At 34.0% G+C, this 19,161-nt stretch overlaps 1 protein-coding gene across 2 annotated transcripts in view; it reads left to right on the top strand.

The window, feature by feature from the left end:
• The window catches only part of LRRC7 (leucine rich repeat containing 7), a 371,481-nt gene that overhangs the window by 294,823 nt on the left and 57,497 nt on the right, over positions 1–19,161 (top strand). Inside the window, exons 21-22 of one of the 2 annotated variants that reach the window (XM_057744552.1) lie at positions 3,806–3,946; positions 13,171–13,290. In XM_057744552.1, the coding sequence (XP_057600535.1) occupies positions 3,806–3,946; positions 13,171–13,290 (261 nt within the window). The remainder of the gene's footprint in view (positions 1–3,805; positions 3,947–13,170; positions 13,291–19,161) is intronic. The other variant, XM_057744562.1, reaches the window with a different exon arrangement.

Genomic DNA, 19,161 nt, shown 5'->3' with positions numbered 1-19,161 from the left:
GGCATTTCTGAGCACATGTAGTGAAGCATGAACTACATGAATGAATAGATGGTCAGCATTTTATTTATATTGTGGGGAAATTGATCATAATAGTTTTTCATGGATACTGTTTAATGCTCTTCGAGAGTTCATAACCTGTAGGTGAATTATTTATCAAAACTATCCTAAATATGGTTAGTAAGAAAGAATTCAACTCTATTATATGGGATGGTGCTTCAATTGCTTTCTAGCCATTAAGGCAAAATGCCTCTCCTAGGACACAAAACTGTTCTCTAGTGACTTAAGGAGTATGATTTTTATTGAATCTATAAAAAGTGAGTATTCTGCCCCTTTCTGCACAGACTCACTTATATTAAAGTCAGACCTAATTTGTTTATAAAATCTGCATATAGTTACTGCTATGGGACTACTAAAGTTATTACTTCTAATGAGCAATAATCTTCCCAGCAAGAAACAAAAAAATAAAATAAGCAGAGATTGAATGCCCTCCTACACATTATTTTATTTCATGAAAATCCTGCCATTTAGAATGTTACTTTTCATATAGAAAGAAATGTTTAAATTCAAATTATACTACAGACAACAAAAATAGATGATGTCTTTATAAAGACTACAAACGTACAAATTAGTGTGTATATTGCAGCAAAAAAGGGGGGGAGGGGAAATTAATCCCAATTCAGTTACAAATTGAATCACAACAAATCATGAAATGCATAGTAATTGAGGAGATTTAAAAAAAATTTCTGTAAGGCCTAGAATTACTTTTCGTGGTTGTTTGTATCTCTCTAGTATTTCATTTTCTAGAACTATGATCAATCGACCATCACCATTAAGTGTATTGATATTTTGTGGCTTTGGTGTAGAGGGTTTTCTATGCTCTGCATTGACCTTAGAATCTTAAAATTCTTTTTGTGAAAATAGGGCCTTTTTTTCTCCTTTTCCAGATTTAAATGTTCAGTGTAAATTGGGGATCTGGGTAATAATGTACCATTAGAATGTTTCACTCAATAGTTTTATTTTATTTGGTGTCCTGATAAAAGCACAGGTCACTGTGTTTATTATATATTTACTTAATATTGAATTTTATGTTTTCAGGTGTACTCTTTTAAAATAATTATATTGTTTGTAGGTCGTGTCTACATGACAAGAAAATTATTTATAGGGAAAGAGTGAACTGATAAATGTGGGTGTGGGTGTTAGTTTCTCAATGTGGAAACTGGTTCTGCCTTACAAAATATTTCATCAGAATGTCTGTTTCAAATAGGTGTGCTCAGTCCCATTGAAGGGAGCCTCATCAAAGCCTCATGACTGGCTGTCAGTGGGAGACACCTGGTCGGTTGTCACCATGCCTTACCTCCATGTAGACAGATAACTTGGAGGGCGAAAATATTTGGGGCCAAATAAAACAGTACAGTTTGGGAACTCTGGCCTCGTGTAGACACGACCATACGTAACAGGGTAAGATGAACTAGCCAAGAAAGGTTATGAGAAGCTTTTGGGAGCATATATACAATGACTAGTAATTTGAGGCAACAGAGGAGTGAGTGAAAACAAAGCATGAAAAAGAAAAGACAAAATTTTAAGCATTTGGTACCATCATTTATTTACTGGTTTCCTGGTAAATGGTTCCTTTTCTTTGATCAGAGCTACTGAAACGTAGGTAACTCCTCTAGTGGGAGAAGGAATCTGGAGGGAGGAAAATAAGACTAGGGGAGGGGGATTTGAACCAGCAGAAGTCTGGAGGCCCTGCCTGTCCCAAATCCAGCTAACTGAAAGTCAACTCGTATGTATTTTTCCATTGTTGTGACAACACCTCCCTTTTTAATTAGTCTTCACATATCCTCTGTCTGTTTATAATTCCCTGAGTCTGTCTTTCATTTTTCAGAGCAATTTCAATGTATGTTCAAGAGCTTCTCATTTAATTCCAAGAAATTACATTATCTTAGAGTATTGCTTCCAGCCATTGAAACCTGAAAGCTCTTCCTCTTTTCTCCAAGTGCCTTTTCTTTCCCTCTCTCAATTGAGTTAATGAGCTATTCAGGCTGTATCTTACTTAAAACTTAAAACAAGATAAATTCAGTGTACTGGAGCACAGACTTGTTGTGTAAAAACAGTTCTGTACTGTGGTATTTAATATTCTGCTCAAAGTCAGATTGCACCAGACACAGTGTGCTTCCTTCCCAGTGAAATTTAGTTGAGTGATTTGAACCCTGGAAATCAAATAGTTACACTAGAAACTACAAGATCTTTGTCCATTCCTTATAAAAGAGAACTGCCTAGAAGCCTGGATATTGGATAAGCTTAACGGCCCCATATAATGTTGGTTAAAGATCTTGCTCGGTGTTGACCTTGGAGAGGCAGTTCCAAGTACTACCGTAAATTAAAGATGCTTGTTTTCTCCTTTGGTCTGACCTCAAGGCTCATGCTTCCACTACAGAGCCCCACCTGACTGAGAGAAATTAAAACATGAACTCGTATATCTAAGACTATTATTCTTCCATAGGAGCTAAGAGAGCACTAGACTGAGTCTAAATTTTAAAACTTAAGGAATCATTCAAGTGCGACATTGAAATGTTCTGTGTCCTTTTCAGTTTTGGCATGGTGACTATGAAAAAAAATCTCTGGATGAAATAATCAGGGATCTATAACAAATATGATTGGTAGACAGCACACCATCAGGAGTAGAATAGTGTTTCAGTTGATGGAATTCTGGTACTAAAAATCATTTCTTTGCAAATAATGCCCTCAGAATAGAATAGCTGCCTGCTGTTTATGTTCAATAATATTCAGTTTTTAAAAGTGTACTAAGTTAACTTCTGCAGATTTTTTCTTCCAAATTAAGAGAATTACTTAAAAGGGCCAAATGCTGTCAATTATTACATTTCCAAAATAGGTGGAAAGTAGATATTTTACTGATGGAGGCTGTTTGATGACAGGGTATACAAAATGTTTTAATTTTTAAATGTGGTTCTGAAAAAAAAAAAGAACTCTCTATCAGACACTTGGGATACCTTTAGATGCACCTATTGAAGGGCAGCTACAACGCAAATATCACTAGAATTTCTATAGGTATTTAGGTATATCAGATAAATAGCATTAATAGTTGAAATCATAGTTCCTTTAGTTTCATTCTGAAATATCTCCGGTTTAAAATGTAATTTTTAAGAAACAACAAAAAAGAATATTTGGATTCACATACAAGCTGACTGGTTTCACTGAACTAATCAGCAAATTCAATCATCCACTGGTCAGATTGAATGATTTTTTTTTTTTTTTGACCAGCTGAGTTGCCATGATTATGCCTATAGACAGAAATAAAAGTGACTGATTTTGGCTTTAACTTTGCAATGCATTAGTTTGAAGCCAGAATTATAAACTAAGCTAATTTGTATGTGCTAATCTCACAATGTGAAAGAGACCATGAGATATGCAGCTGACAAAATTTGATTAAGACCTCATTGTTTGAAGTTTTTGAATTAATAGACCACCACTGATGAACATTTGTCCAAAGTCACTACAATCATGATATATAAGAGACAGGTATTATGTCTTTGAGTCAGCAGCAAATATAAAACAGAATGTTATCTTTGCTTTTTGTCTTTTCTGTAGTTTTGGATGGTACTCATTATGTGCATAACTAACACTGTTTACTGTATGCTTCTGTCTGAGCAAGTGCATGTTTAAGAAAGAAAGTTACTGTTTGCCTGCTTAAAGTTAAATGTTATAAATTTAAACATGTTCATGTAATAATCAGTTTGTTGAGCATGTGTTCACATCCTGTCACATGATTATTTCCTCTACTCAGAATGCTGCTTACAAACACAACACAGTTAACCTTGGCATGCTGCCCTATGGAGGTATTTCAGCAATGCATGCAGGCAGAAGCATGACTTTAAACTTGCAGACTAAGTCTAAATTTGATCTACAAGAACTACCTCTTCAGAAAGTAAGTATGGACTGCCCTACATGTGCCAGCATACCAAAGCCAATTAATGTTGTTTGTTCATGTAATGTGTTTAGGCTGTACATATAGCCCTGCTTGTAGACTCTCAGGAGTCCAAAAAGCACAAGGGCAAAAATGTAGAGCCCAAACTCTTAACTGCTAAATGAATATTTATAGCTAGACTGATTATCAGATTCCTGCTTAACAGCTTTGCTTTTTGGATTGAGCAGGTACATGGCTTTTTGTGTTGCTTTAAGACTCACTTTTTCTTTTTATTCATCTCCTTTTTCTTTTATTCTTTGCTTTTCTTTCTCGTGTGTGTGTATGTGCACATATTATACATACTTTTTTTTATTACTTTTTTGGAGACAGCCCTATATTCTCTTGCTGATGCATTCTGAGAACAGACTAGAAACTATTATTGGATTTCAGTTGATTCCTTTGGAAAAGACATGGAGTTCTAAATTAGAAGGAAAATTAAGTGGTTGGTACTTCTAAATACTTCTTTAGCCCATTTTTTTGTGGGCAATATTACCCAGAAGTAAAACATGAGAAACAAATTTGTGGCTTAGCTAGCAAATTTTTACTCATCCTGGGTTAATGGAAAAGTAGCAAGTTCACATGGTTTTAAATGAAAATGTAGGCTTATTTGAAAGGGAATATACTGTGAGGAAACATTTCCATTGCCAAAGGACCGTTTCTGCTTGTTTTATTCAGACAAAACAGAGAATGCACATTTTACCTGTTTAAATTTACTAATGCACTCTTAGTTACATTTCAATGGAAACTGAGTCATTTTCACAAAATATGTCATTATGACTATATTATTAATGTGATCATTAACCTGGTAAGTTTTTACAAAAAAAAAGCAATGCAAAAGTAAGGATGACTGAATGATGGTAACCCCCAAACACTCTTCTACTACTCAAATTAGTGAACATGTTGAACAAACTCCCATCCCAGCAAAATGAGTGTCATAAGACCTCAAATGCATGTTTTATTCTCAAATTAGCCTTAATAACAGTCCCTAACTCTGGATAGTTTGCTTCCTACTCTGAGGAAAGTAATAAAATCAGAGACATTTAAATTCACAGGTTTTTTATCACCCATGATCACTTTGGGGAAAAAAAGAGACTAACTTAATGGAGAACTTTTGAAAGTTATTTTTCCTGTCCTTTGTCTCCTGTTAGAGACCAGTATTGTGCGGGTCACTCTCCAGGAAGAAAAATGCCTTGATTTATGGTGTTTGCCTGTGTCAGTGATAAAACACTCCGTCTCTGGCCAATTTCAAAGTAGTAACTTGACATCACTGAACTCAGAATTGGGACTAAGAATAGTCAGCTCTCATGAGCTAGTACAAGTCAACTCCAGCGCACTACTATCAATAAGACCCTTTTCACCTGAGCCTCTAGTCTGTTCTTCATGTCCTCTTAGATACCCAGGGCTCTCATCTTCTGCCTTAACAAAACCAGTGTTCAAAAGGTCTTGAAACTTATTCCCACTAAGGAACAGACAAGCTATCACAACTTAAGTAGACACCTTTCCTGGAGGGCTTGGCAATTAAATAGAAATCAAACCATTAAACTACAATGATAGAATTTCAAAATGCAGTGAACAGATTAGAGAGATCTTGGTGTGAAAGAAGGTATTGCTTGAACCCCTTGAAATTGTATCATATGGATAACCCCTTATTGTGCTTTGTTTTTAGTCTTATTTTCTCATCAATCTATAGAATAATATAGATATATTGTCTGAAAAATGGTAATACACTTGAAGCACTGCTTCTCAATGTATAAATTATTATCCAGATATAAATTAGGTACGTTTGTGTTGTTATATTAATTTTCTGATGTTTTTTGGGGTACCCTATAGAATGGATTCATTAACTATTACTATAGCTTTAAGATGATCTATAACAGAAATATGGCAGGGTTATAATATTTGGCGACATTGCAACCTTCCTCAGTTGGGCACAGAGATGGCCTAAAGGAATTCTTTTTGGAAAGTACCTTAAATTGCAAACCAAGTATAATTCAAGTATGGAAAAGAATCTGAAAAAGACTATATACACACACATATATGTATATGTGTATATATATTCTTTTCAGTATATATATACACACCCACATATATATACAAGTGAATCACTTTGCACACAGCTGAAACTAACACAATATCATAAATCAACTATACTTCAATATAAATAAATAAATAAAAATAAATAAATAAACTGTCATCCAGCCTTCCCCCAAAAAAGAATAATTCAATTATTTAAATAGTCTATCTCAAAATGAATTATCATTAATATTTTATTACCCACATCAGAAAAAAAAACACGTGTATGAGGGGGGAGAAAGAAAGCAAGGGATGAAAAGGAACAATCAGGGCAACTACTCCATTAGCCCCAAAAGATTTTATGACCCAAATGATCAGTTTAAGGCCTGTAAACTGCAGGCATTTAGGCATCAGGACAACTTTCCTACCCTGCTGCTATGGCAGGAACATTATCAGGTGTGGGCACTGAATGTTTAATCAGTTTCAAGATTACTCCAGGCTCTACTTCCTTTCATGGATTCCAATCTAAGTCTCTGCCCTTTTGCCTTTGTGCTCGGGTACATCTCTTCTGCAAAGCTTCTTAATTTGAAAATTTGTCTGGTTTTTCTGCCAAACTTTAGGGTCAACCTCTCTTAAGGTCCAGCCTCTCAGATTCTCCCTTCTTGGCTCCATTGACTGTTGATAAACAATCCTATGATTGAGGCTCAGTTTCCCAGAACCCTTCCCAGCAGCAAAGGAGATAGGCAAAAATTATTTTCTTTGATTTACGGATACATAAAAACCTATTACAACAATTTTGTCTTGCCAGTTAAAATAATAAAAGTTAGTATCAGCTATGTAAGATATCATTACAGCCTCTAAATGATTGTTAGCCATGAGCATTGCACTAAACTATAGAGTAAGATCAAAATATAAACAGTTTCAGTAGATAAAATTGACACTGTTCATTCTCCCATCAATATCCTGGAGCTATCTTTTTATTCATAGGATTCCTGAATGATAACACTGGCCATCTCTAGTTAGGTGCTGTGGTAAATGACTCTGGGGTGTCCTAGAAAGAATGAATGAAGTATCCTAAGGAACCTGAATGAATGTTTTCTCCTATTACCAGTTAAGCACTGGATAGGGAGTTGCAGCATTCTTTCCTGTAGGTGGTGCCTCCCCCAGGGAACATTCAGGGGTTGAAATCCAGACCCTTTCCCCACACGCTGCTGGCAAGACTTTACCTCTTGTAATTAGGAAAAATGAACACCTTTTTGTATTTTCTTTGTTACACTGAGATGGTCTTTTTGCAAGTTATGCACCCAGAGAGGGCACCTTTTTGTGATTCCTACCTCCCCATCCCTCCATTATGGTCATTGACTAAAAGGCACTATTTGTGCTGCCTGAGGTCCTGACTCAGCAAATTATTTGTTTTTCAGTTTGGGGTTTGGGGTTTGTTTTTCTTTTTTTAGGCTACCAAAACATATCTAATAATTTTTTTCTTGATTTTCTTTTAAGCAAATTTATAATAAACTACTTAGGATATAACTATTTTTGAATGAAGATGGAATAATTCTGCACTTGATAAAGTATTTACACAGCAAATATTTACATGGATAAAAAGAAAAGACTCCAAGATTTTGCTGTGTTTTGAATATTTCAATTTTTTCATATTTATTATATTCCAGATCAAGTATTGTACATTTTTCATGGACTACAAACTAAATTTAGTCTTTCTGTATTGTAAATAGTAAATTACATTTTTTATGGTAATTTTATAGAAACTCGTTTGATATTAACAGAATGCAAACAAAGAAAACCACAAAATTCGTTTAATAAATTTAATTTCCTTTAATATTTTCATATTTTGATGCTTATTCTAATTTCCTTAAAAAGTTAATAGTGTTTATAACCAGAACATCTAAGACATATAAATCAGCTATTAAATTATAAATTATTAGTATTCTCTATTTATTTACTTGTTCATTCATTCATTCATTTATTCATTTATCATTTATTCACTGCCTCTCCAAAAAGCATTTAAGGCAACTTTCTATGACGTTGTTGATGGTTCAGTGTGCTTCTTTGGGTGTGTTCTGTTGTAATTCACCTTAGCTAATGTATTGAAATTTTATGTTATCAAAGGGAAATATAACATTATAAAATGTCAGTTCAAACTGTCATTTTTATTATCCAGATTAATGGTAGGAAAACTAAATATTTTGATAGGAGAAGAATAAAGACTAGGATTTATTGAAAATCTACTATGTACATGGTACCATGAGATACTTTAAATATAAATATTTTTTGTACAACCCTCACAAAACCCTCAATGGAAGTATTTATAACCATTGTATAGAAGAAAAAACTGAGGCTCATGTGTTACATAAAAGAACTCACCTACATTTTTTCTGTTTTACTGTTGTAACCCATGCACCTAACATGTAGTAGAATTTGAATCTGACTGTGCTTCACACCCAAGTCCCTGCTGTTTCTCCTGTATGGTGATTCCTTCTCAGATGATTATAAAATCTGACATTTTCATAGACCATAACTCATAATAGTTGATAAAGCCCTTTCATATATGTAAGTATCTCATATCATCTTCACAACAACCCAGAAAAGTAGATATTATGGGACAGAGAAAAGGATATACAAGTAGAGCATAATAACTAATCTAAAATATATCACAACCCAAATCATCCCCTATGTGCTACAGATCAGATTCAGTGCTCTCTTATTTAACTGAGCTTAATAAATGCTAGTAGTTACTTTACCCTCTTTAAGATCCACTTACATTTCCTGGACACTCAGTATCACCAAGAAATACGTTTGGTAGCAGTAAAAGACCAAAGGTTGTGAACCTAGGAAAATCACTAGTTAATCATCCATTCTACTCCTTCTCCTGAAACATGCAAGGCTAGGAAAGAAATCACTGGCCTTTTCTAACTCCCCATGTGCAGGTGTCCAGCTGCCAGTATAAATAGTGTGGTCTCTTCTACACTGGAGAAATTGATAATTTTTTTCTTGTTTTTTTTTAACTTTTACAACCATAACATTACACCATAGCTCTTACTGCTTATTGACTTATTGAAACAGACACTAATATAAATTATAATTTCAGGGTAAGGGAAGTTGAAATTATGGAAATATATGTATTAAATATATATGTATTAAATTATAATGTATTAAATAAATATGTATTTAATACATATTAAATATATGCATTAAATTATTTTTCATATAATTTTGCCTGGAAGAAGATGGTCTCCCTATGTGTTTTATTAGTTGATACTTATTCCACCATTTTTTTGAATTAGAGAAGTTTATGCAGCAATGTTTGCACCTAAACTCTTTTTAAATTTCTAGTGCCCTTTCTTATTACGCAAATGACTCAGAATCAAATAGTACCAATATTTGATATGCATTCATTCACTATAATTCCAAGGGTTACTTACTTGATTCCAGTTTTGTTTGGTTTTGTTTGCTAAAAGCAAAGCAATATTTCTTCAGCATCTTGGGGTAGCTTATGCCTATAGTTTTTTATTGATTTTGCTGCATTTATTATTGGCTGCCTTTTGCTCAAGAAGGATTCACTTATCTTTCTAATTATGAAAAAAGCTTTCAGCCTGTAAATCCACACAAATCCTCACAGACAGTGACTGAAATTACCAAAATAATCTTAGTACTCATACAGATGCTTCCTCACCAATACAATGAAATACTAGCTTTAAAATCATCTTCAGATTGAACCCTGTGAAATCATAATGATTTAGATCCAAACTTGGTGTATATTTGTCTTTATAACCTACTTTTTTCAAAAAAAATATGCAGAAAAAGAATAACATAATAATTTCACTGAAAATACTTTGGGGAAAGTTGTTTTCAACACATTTTTTTGAAGCTATGGTAATGCCCTCTGTGAACTATGTGCTGATTAGTAAGCAAAATAGATACTTGAGTTCTGAAGGAATATATCCTAAGACCTTTGCAAAGTGCCAAATTCTAATACCACTCTCATATAATTCCTCAAACTAAATGCCGTAAGTGAATTTCCCAAGCTTTCAGTGCACCCATCAATTAACAGTCAAGAGCAAAGCTACTGGATCATCTAAGCTTATTTACTCATATATGTGAATCCTGTACATACACATATCCTCACATATGGACATACATTTGCACACATGCATGCATACACTCATATGTGTGCTCATAGATACGCAGATATATAGAGAGACCCACACACAGACACACGCTCATGCACATTTATGTCTCAGCAAAATTAGAAATTCCTTCTTCCTTCCAATAGATGCTTGTGATCCTTCACAGTAGTCAAAAGCATAAATGCTAAATCTATAAATGTCCACAGTCGTCTTTGGGACTGGCATCTGTTCAGCAAAACTTCTACTAGCATCACTGAATTTATTAAATATAATTTCTGGCTTTTCACTAAATTACACTGGCCATTTTTTCTTTTATTTTGAAATATTAAGGATCTACAGAATTTAGAAGCTGAAGAAATGATATATTGTGATGATTTTCCAAGTATTTTATATTGAGTTGGTCATATGTGGTGAGGAAAAGACTAATTCTTAGTCTTTTGAAGTTTCTAAAGAAAATAACTAGAATGTGGTACTAAAGATAATTGAACCTCAATTCAGTTATTTTCTTTGAAATAAATTTCAATAGTGATAGCTTCATTTTTTTTTTTTTTACATTTTTCAGTTGCTCCTTGTAACTTTTCACAGAATTTTAACAACTAAGCAACTGCGTTTATGTAAAGTTCAGGAGCACTTTATCAAAAGTACATTTTTTTGTAAATAGCTATACTCACTCCTTTTGAGAAAGAGTATGAACCCACCGCATAATTATCTTTTGGGTTCCCCTCTCTCAAACATTAATAAACTGTTTTCACAGTCTTTCTATTTTTGTAAACTTGTCACCCCTAGGGTGTCTCACTTAAGAAAAACAAAGAGGCCAGAGCATTCTTGAAATTAATAAAGGAAACTGCTTTCAGGAAATTCCTTTCATTTTGCTGTCTACTCAAAGTATTTTTTTCATGTGTCTGCATGTTTATGTTCTCTTTGGCCCCTGTAACATAAAGGAATTGGTGCGGTTGTTAATTCTAACTTTAAAAGGAGAGAGATTAATTGCTAAATTCGTGAAGAATATCATCATAATATTAGGATTTTGACTAAGGATTTTAGCCTTTTTTTATGTTAAAAAGAATCTTGCAATTCTCAGGTACTCCCTGAGAGTAGGAGTCATCTCTGGGCAGCTGAAGCAAGTTTAATGGAGGAAATAGAGATGAAGATAGAGATGATATGGAGAAAACAAAAAAAGGATTATCTGTGTTGAATTCTGGCCACTTCTCAAAAATCTGTTCCGCAGACCCAGCTAGTTGAACATATTTATTATCCCACTTCACTGGCAAAGAAACCAAACTAGAAAATACATGGGTACTAAAAATTCAAAAAGAAAACTGGCCAGTAGTGCCTACCCTGCATAATTATATTTTAACTGCTTAATTTTAATAATTTGATTTGTAATATTAATAGCTAGAAAAATCGTGTGTGGGTATACACTAATGTTAACATCTAAAAGGTAAAGACTAGAAAATTAATGCTTGAAATCAGACAGATGGTCATTGAACAGCTTTCAGGTTATTTTCAAGTAATATACACTTCAAATATGTTCATTTTCAAACAAACACATGTAAATTCATTCCTGACTAACCCAGGAGCCTCAATTCAGTACCATTTTTCTCTTTTTCTTCAAACTTTCTGATAACGCTCATGAAAAAGTAATTCATGTGGCCAAAGTACAAGAAGAAAATTGAGTTATTTCCTTACTTTTCATTGTATCCATTAGACCCCAGGAAAATTTCATCTAATTGTGTTTAATTAATTTTGTCATTATAAGTATTATTTTTAATATTTCCAAGCAATGCTTTTTAAAAATGCATGTAGTCAAAATGTAGATAGGGTGGTTATATAGTTATTTTCTAAAGAAGAACAATTAGACCACTCTGTATAACCGAGTAAAGTCTGGCAAATAGTCCATCTGCGCCATGTTATAAAGCAAATAGCCCAGTTCTCTCATTTCAGGGTTGGAGGACAATTCTTCACACAAAGAGCTGCACATACACTTTCTAACCAGGCTTTCTTTATCCATAGGGATCCTCCAAAACATGTGGAGAAAATGGCATAGGAAACACTGAGTATAGTATGTCAGCTACATAAGAATTCCCCAGGAAATCAAGCAATACTTGTCTATCCTGTAGGTTAGAGGAGAAAGCCTCTGCAAAAAGTTAATCTGCTTCGATGGGAAAAATATCCCATTACTGTATCCCTCCATGGGAGACCGTCTTTCTGATGGTGTTATGATTACTGTTACTCAGGTTAGACTACAGATGCCTCCCCAACTTTCCAGTAGTAATAATAATAAAGACAGGAGTTTATTATTTGTTAAAAATAATAAGCATTAAATCAGCCAAAATAAAATATATGTTATGAATTTAAACTTTAATGCATAAATGATCTATATAAACAAATTTGGAATCAAAACAATCATGATTTAGTTACACTGAAATTCTAAAAGCACAATATTTTTTATCTGTTAATCTTTCCTCAAAGCAATCTGTAAATAATGTCATGATACCATGAATCTCACACTATGCTAGTGTAAACACCGTTTTGGATTCGTGCAAGACACATTCTCCCAGAATCAATACAGCCTTATAAAATTTGCTTTAGGTTATGGTTTGGAATATTGGAAGTTACAAATATTATATGGTTTCAGTTTATATTCTGAATGGTAAGATCAAACTAAAGAAACAAATTAAGCAACTTTTAAATGCTGTGGTTTTTAACAACTGGTTAATTTTATTCTGATTATTTTTATTCCAGTACTGTAAATTTAAACTTCTCTTTAAAATTGGGTAAATAACTGAGTTTTTATTTTAATTGAATTTTTAATTATTTTAATTGAATTTCTCACTGCTTCCAAAAAGCTATTAATTTATAATTCTTACCAAGTAAATAGTGTATAATAATACCTCCAGTTTAGGATATATGTTTTTCTGCAATTAAACGAAATCAGTTTTACCATAACCATTAGGGACTCTTTTCAGAAAACTATGATAAACTTCTATTACATCACTAAAAAATGCCATACCATTTTTGCAATAGACCCCGTCCCAGCAAAGCAACATTTTAGACAATGGACAAGAAGATGTATCTCCTAGTGGCCAATGGAATCCTTATCCTCTTGGGAGGCGGGATGTACCTCCGGACACCATTACTAAAAAGGTAACCAATTTCAAATTAATGACACAAACCATAAACCTTGCATATCCATTGTAATATGTAATCCATATCTTGCGTCTTAACATCATTTCTAACTTTGTGATAAATTTAGGCTAAATACTATCCCACAATAGGGAGTTTGGTTAACTATAAGTGCATTGAAAAGAATGAAAAGTGAACATTGCCAAATATTCAGAGGTGGTAATGAATTTTTATAAACAACGTCCTGCCACCTCTCTGAAGATCTATCATCTCTTATTAGTGCCTGACACCTACCTTGGAAGCGCAAGCACAGGAAATTCTGTAATATATACTTTCTGGCTCTGTTGGATTCAGCAGCATGGTGTAGCCAATTTGGATAAAATGAAATTTGACCACAAAAAGATTGATTCACCATTTCTAAAGTCATAGCAACTCATTCATCCTGTCATTCATTCATCAAACACTTAGTGAGCAACTATATGTGCTAAGCAGCACTGCTATGTGTTGATTAGACATTAGGGAACAAAAATGAATAAGATATGGTATGGCGTTTTACCGCTAAGACTTGTTAGTCTAGTGAGGTAAGCTGAGTGATAAGTAGGTAATTGTAAAACTTCATGTTAAATCAACATGAAGGGAGTAAAAAGAAAGTTATAACCATGAAGATAATTGCAACATATATTCCAGAATACTGTATATTTTTTAAACTCCTGCAAATTCCTGCAACAAGACATTTAACACAATACCAAAAGTATGGTAAAAATACAAGGGAATCAGGAGAGTAAATAAACATTAATATAAAACTGAACCTTTTTATCAATCAGGGAAATGCAAAAAAGATGCTATTTTATACCTACTGAACTAGCAAAAATTAAAAGTATGAAAATATAGGTTGTTTGCAAGTATAAGAGCAGCGGAAACGCCTGTATACTTCTTGTGGGAGTATAAAGCACAATCACATTGGCAACAAATTATCTTACAAAGCTGAATATACACATACCCAACATTCCAACAATTGCCCTCCTAAAATATTATCCTAAAAAAACTCTTGTGTATGTCATTCAGGATACTTGTAATGTTTCCAATGGTAGAACACTGATTAAACCTAAATATCTATTACAAGGAACGTGTGCAAATAAATTCTGTTATTCATACAAAGGAATATTTTACAGTAATGAAAATTTGTGAGCTATAATTAGTGTAATCTGAGTGAAAAACAAGTTTCATAAGATGGCACGCGTCAAGAGTTCCATATCTATAAATATCAAAAAGAAGCAAAACTAAAAATATATTATTTAGGCATAAGTATATGAGTGTGAAAACTTTTTTATAAAGGAATGATTAACAGGAAATTTAGGATTATGGTTATTTCTAAAGGGGAGGCTGGAGGTAGGATCAGGGAGGAAGCTGATAGTATTAGCAGTACTGTTCTCTTTCTTAAGCTGAATTGTAGTTCTTACACTCTATTTCTTAAGCTCATGAATGTTTATTTTATAATTGTGCTTCATAACATATATACTACATAAGCACATACTTTCTTTGTAACTTAGGTGATGATTTTTTCCTTGATGAATACTTCAGTGCTTTTTTAAAAATATATATTAAATATCAAATTATTTTACCTCAAGTAATTGTTAGTACCCTGATTTGCAGGTGTTACACGTGTTATTAGTCTGCCTATTGAGCACTATCCAGCATATCAGATAAATATAGTCCTGTGAAGATGGAATACAGGGCTAGGAGAACACCTGGAAAGGACAGCTGTTTAGTGAAGACATTAAAGAAAGTTAAGAGAGAAAGGTGGTGTGAAATAAGGTTAGGGGGATAAGCATAAACCAGACTATGCTGGGCTTAATCCTGAAAGAAATGGGAAGAAGTATTTTAAACAGGGGAGAGACATCAAAAAACTTTCATCTAAAGAGCACTTTGACAGCTTTTCAGAGAGTGAATTGGAGAGGAGAAAGGCTAGAGTTATGGAAGCTTCTCTTGTAATCCAAGGGAGAGTAGATGGAAGCAATGGGTGGTAGAGAGAAAATGCGAAGATCCAATATAGTCCTAAAAGGTAGAGCCAGTGTGATCTTGTGATTGACTGGACATAGGGCATAAGACACAGATAAAAGTTCCCAGACTGATACCCAGGTTTCTAATTTGTATAAGTGAGTCATGATGTGCCATTCACTGAGATGGGAAAGCAATAGGAGTAGTGGGTGGAAGGTGAGGGGAGTTTAAGTTTTAATATGTTGATTTGAGGTATCTTTAGGACATCTGAGTGGAAATTTTTAGTAGATATTTAGATATATTTTTCCAAAGTTCAGGAGAGAAATCTTAGTTGGTGATACAAACTTAGCAATCATTAAAACATGTCATAACGGAGTTGTGAGTGAGACAGATAGATGACAGAGAACTCCACAGAACACCAACATTTAAGACATGCTTTTAGAAAGAAGAATGGAGAAGGAATGACCAAAGATTTTTTTACCAATAAGGTTCTTTCTACCACAAGTTATAGAAAATTCCAGCCCTTGAACATTAAAGAAATATTTAGCTAACATAAGAAGTAGACAAGATCTAGGGTAAGCTTCACATTAGCCTTCAGTTAGATAATTTTAAATACTTGGGTTTTTTCCCTCTCCACTCTTCCATTCATATTGTTGACTTTATCCTAAAATTGGTTCCTCTCATAATTATAAGATGGCTGTCTGTGACAATTGAAGATACAAGCTTCCTCCTTCATATCCCTCAGGAGAGAGAACCAAGTTTCCAGTAGCAAACTTGGTTCTCTTACAAGCAAAACCTTTCTTCCCTAAATCTCCAGACAAGCCTCTTTTTACATCTCATTGATCCAAAATAGCTAAGAACTTCTCACCCCTAGCAAGATGAATGAAATTATATGATTGGCTTTGACTAACCAGCCAGAGTACAATAGATGGGGCTTTCGACTCCAATGACCACTAAAAAAAAACCGTAGAAGGAAAAATATGGAAAAGTGGCACCTTGGAAATCAAGTAGAAAAAAAAATGTTTAAAGGAGGGAGGGGTCAACAGTATCACATGGTGCCAAAAAAAATCAAGCAAGGTATGACTAAAGGCTTCTTAGCTTTAGCAACAAAAAGGTCATTGGTGGGCTTGGTGAAAGTAATTTACTTAACTGATGGGGCAGAATCCATAGGAACCTACATTAACAAATGGAGACAGAAACTTAGCTCAAGAAAGGGTTTCCTTTTAAAAGGAAAGAAAATTACAGTAGAATCTGGAAGGGCATATGAGGAAGACAGAAAGAATATTTAAGAGGGCAAACACCTGATTATATTTAAAGTCTAATGAAAAGTGGTTGGTGAAGATGAAGTTGAAAATCGCAGGAAAGTAGGGAAGTCGGCTTCTTTATGAAGAGGAGAGCGTGAATGTGACGGTAGGAAATTGAAGGTGTACCTGTCAGAGCCAAGGGACCCTTCATAACATGAACAAAGAGGAGAACCATAATCACTTACTTAGCTGCCAAGGGCTACTATAATTTCCCCATAAAAGGAAAAGCCTTATTCATGTATTATTCTAAGTGGAATTAACATGTGTTACATTATCCATTCATACATTCATTTTGCATGAAACCTGTTTTCAAAGTCCATAACATTCTGTTTAATCATGTCATCAGTACAAATCATGGTGATCATTTGCTTGCTTCTCTACTTGCTTTGAGAAACCCATGCAATTCTGTATTGATTAAACATCTATGAGCTAGTTATTCTTGTTAAAGGCTAAAATAATAGTTTAATCTATCTGAAAATTTCATTTGCCTTTTATATGTCTTGTGAATGTGATATAATGTAATATGTCTAAAATTTTACCATGTTTTTCATGTGTAAACTCATTTATAACTTCTTCCTACTATCATAAGCATTTTCTGATTACTCTATAATATAGCACTTTTGCCTGAAACCTGAGATTTTAGAACCTATAAATGAATATGTTTACCTATTACCTCACAGAGTGACGAGTATAAAGAACACTTTAAATATTCAATTTTGGTTTTTTATTATGTATTAATTGAGCATATCAAGTTAAAATTCTAGTTAGAATCAACCTAAGGAAATGAAAATGGTAATGGAATGGTTAGCCTGGGCTGCCATATTTACCAAAATAGGTGTGAAATTTGTACTATTTTTCTTTGAGTTTATATTTTATTCTACAGTCAATGTTTTTTAAAGTCAATGTTAGTTTTGCAGTTGTCCTGAAGTGAGTAGTCATCAGGCTAGATAAGATGAAAATGAAAATCAGAAATTAAACTACAAATGGAATGGGAAAATCAAAGAAAAAGTGGTGAAAAGTCTTAGCCCATACCCCATTTGAGTCTGTTTCTCAAAGTCTCTGCAGAAGATTTTTTAAATCTTGTCTCTATGCTAAGAGATACTACTCTGATGCCACTACTATGATAATACTTCTGTGTAGTACTAGTACTGTGATACTATTGTAATCAGAAACTACTGTGTTGCTGCAGAGATTCAGTAGGAAATCCATTTTAGAAAGCCTTTGTTTGAACCTGTGGCTCTCTGTTCAAGCTATTGAAGCTTTTGAACTAATATTGGTAATACCTATGGCTATGCCTAAACAGCACTCCAAGAACAAATTGTGGGTATGCTCCAAGCTGTCGATCCAGAATTTTAGATATATAAAATAAGCAAAATATGTTCATCTATCAAAAAGAATTTTGCTCCTGTATCTACTGTCATTGTTCTATGTACCTGAGAGTGGCTAATATACGGCAAAGTGCTAAGGGTGTTAAATCCTAGTCATTTTTAAACTCTCTCTTGCTGTGTCGGTCTCCAAAATCTCAAATTCTGATGTCCATTGATTCAAAAAGTCTGGGAATCACTGCTAGAAGAACGTGTCACAGTGAGGTAAATGCACCCCTACCCCCTCACCCCCAAATTCCAGGCAGTACTACTTCAGCACTTTAAGAACTGCTGTTAAATACTTTTGTGGTGACTGAAAACAACAGTGCTCTCAGAAGGAATCTTTGTATTTTAGAGTCGTGTCACATCATTGTTTTCACTGTTTCAGTCTATTGGATTATGTCGCAGTCACCATGGTAAGAACTATGAGGTACCATGCATTAAATACTACCATGTGTCAGGCATTGTGCTGAACGCTTTAATGTATTTGTTCATCTTATCCTCACAACAGCCGTATGAGGTAAGCACTATTATTTTTGTCCACTTTAAGGAAGGAAGAAACTGAATTTAGACTTTCTCAGTCAGAGGCTTGGAGTTTAGGTTAGGTTACTTGCCAAGATCACATGGGTGACTAAATATGTTAGATTACTCTCTGAATGCAACAGAATATAGTACAAAGGTCATAGTGTAAAATATAAATGAAAGCAGTTTTAATTTTAAAGTCAGATGTTGTACTCTGATTTGGTAGAATTCTCCATAAGAATGACAAGGCTGATTTTCCTCTAATTCTGAAATGACAAACTCTGTTAAAAGTATTGAGAGTCTTAAACAGGTTGCCTATCCCTGAGGATATTTAAAATTGAAGGATAATGCCTGTTAAAATACTGGATCAGAAAAACATCGCAGCAAAAAGGCTGAAGTGGCATATGAAAACAAATGAAACTTAAAACATTTCCCTTCTTGAAAGGGTAACCAAGAAACTTTAAAATTCCAGTGATATTAAATCTGAAAATTCTTTAATATGTAAAGATTAGACATTCGAAAGTCTCTCAGCATTAGCGACTCTTCCCTCCTTGAGCATCTGTTATTCTAGGTTAAATGCATAATGACTTGGCAGAGTAATAAAGGCGGGTATCAAGGGTCAACACCAGGGTGGACATACTTGAAGAAAAAGGTATAAAAATGCAGCTGCTTTAGTCTTGGCTCGCAGACTTGCCCCTCACTCT

The sequence above is a fragment of the Hippopotamus amphibius genome, chromosome 1, assembly GCF_030028045.1.
Source record: "Hippopotamus amphibius kiboko isolate mHipAmp2 chromosome 1, mHipAmp2.hap2, whole genome shotgun sequence".
Classification (NCBI taxonomy): domain Eukaryota; kingdom Metazoa; phylum Chordata; class Mammalia; order Artiodactyla; family Hippopotamidae; genus Hippopotamus; species Hippopotamus amphibius.
This window is presented reverse-complemented; position numbering and strand designations above follow the sequence as displayed.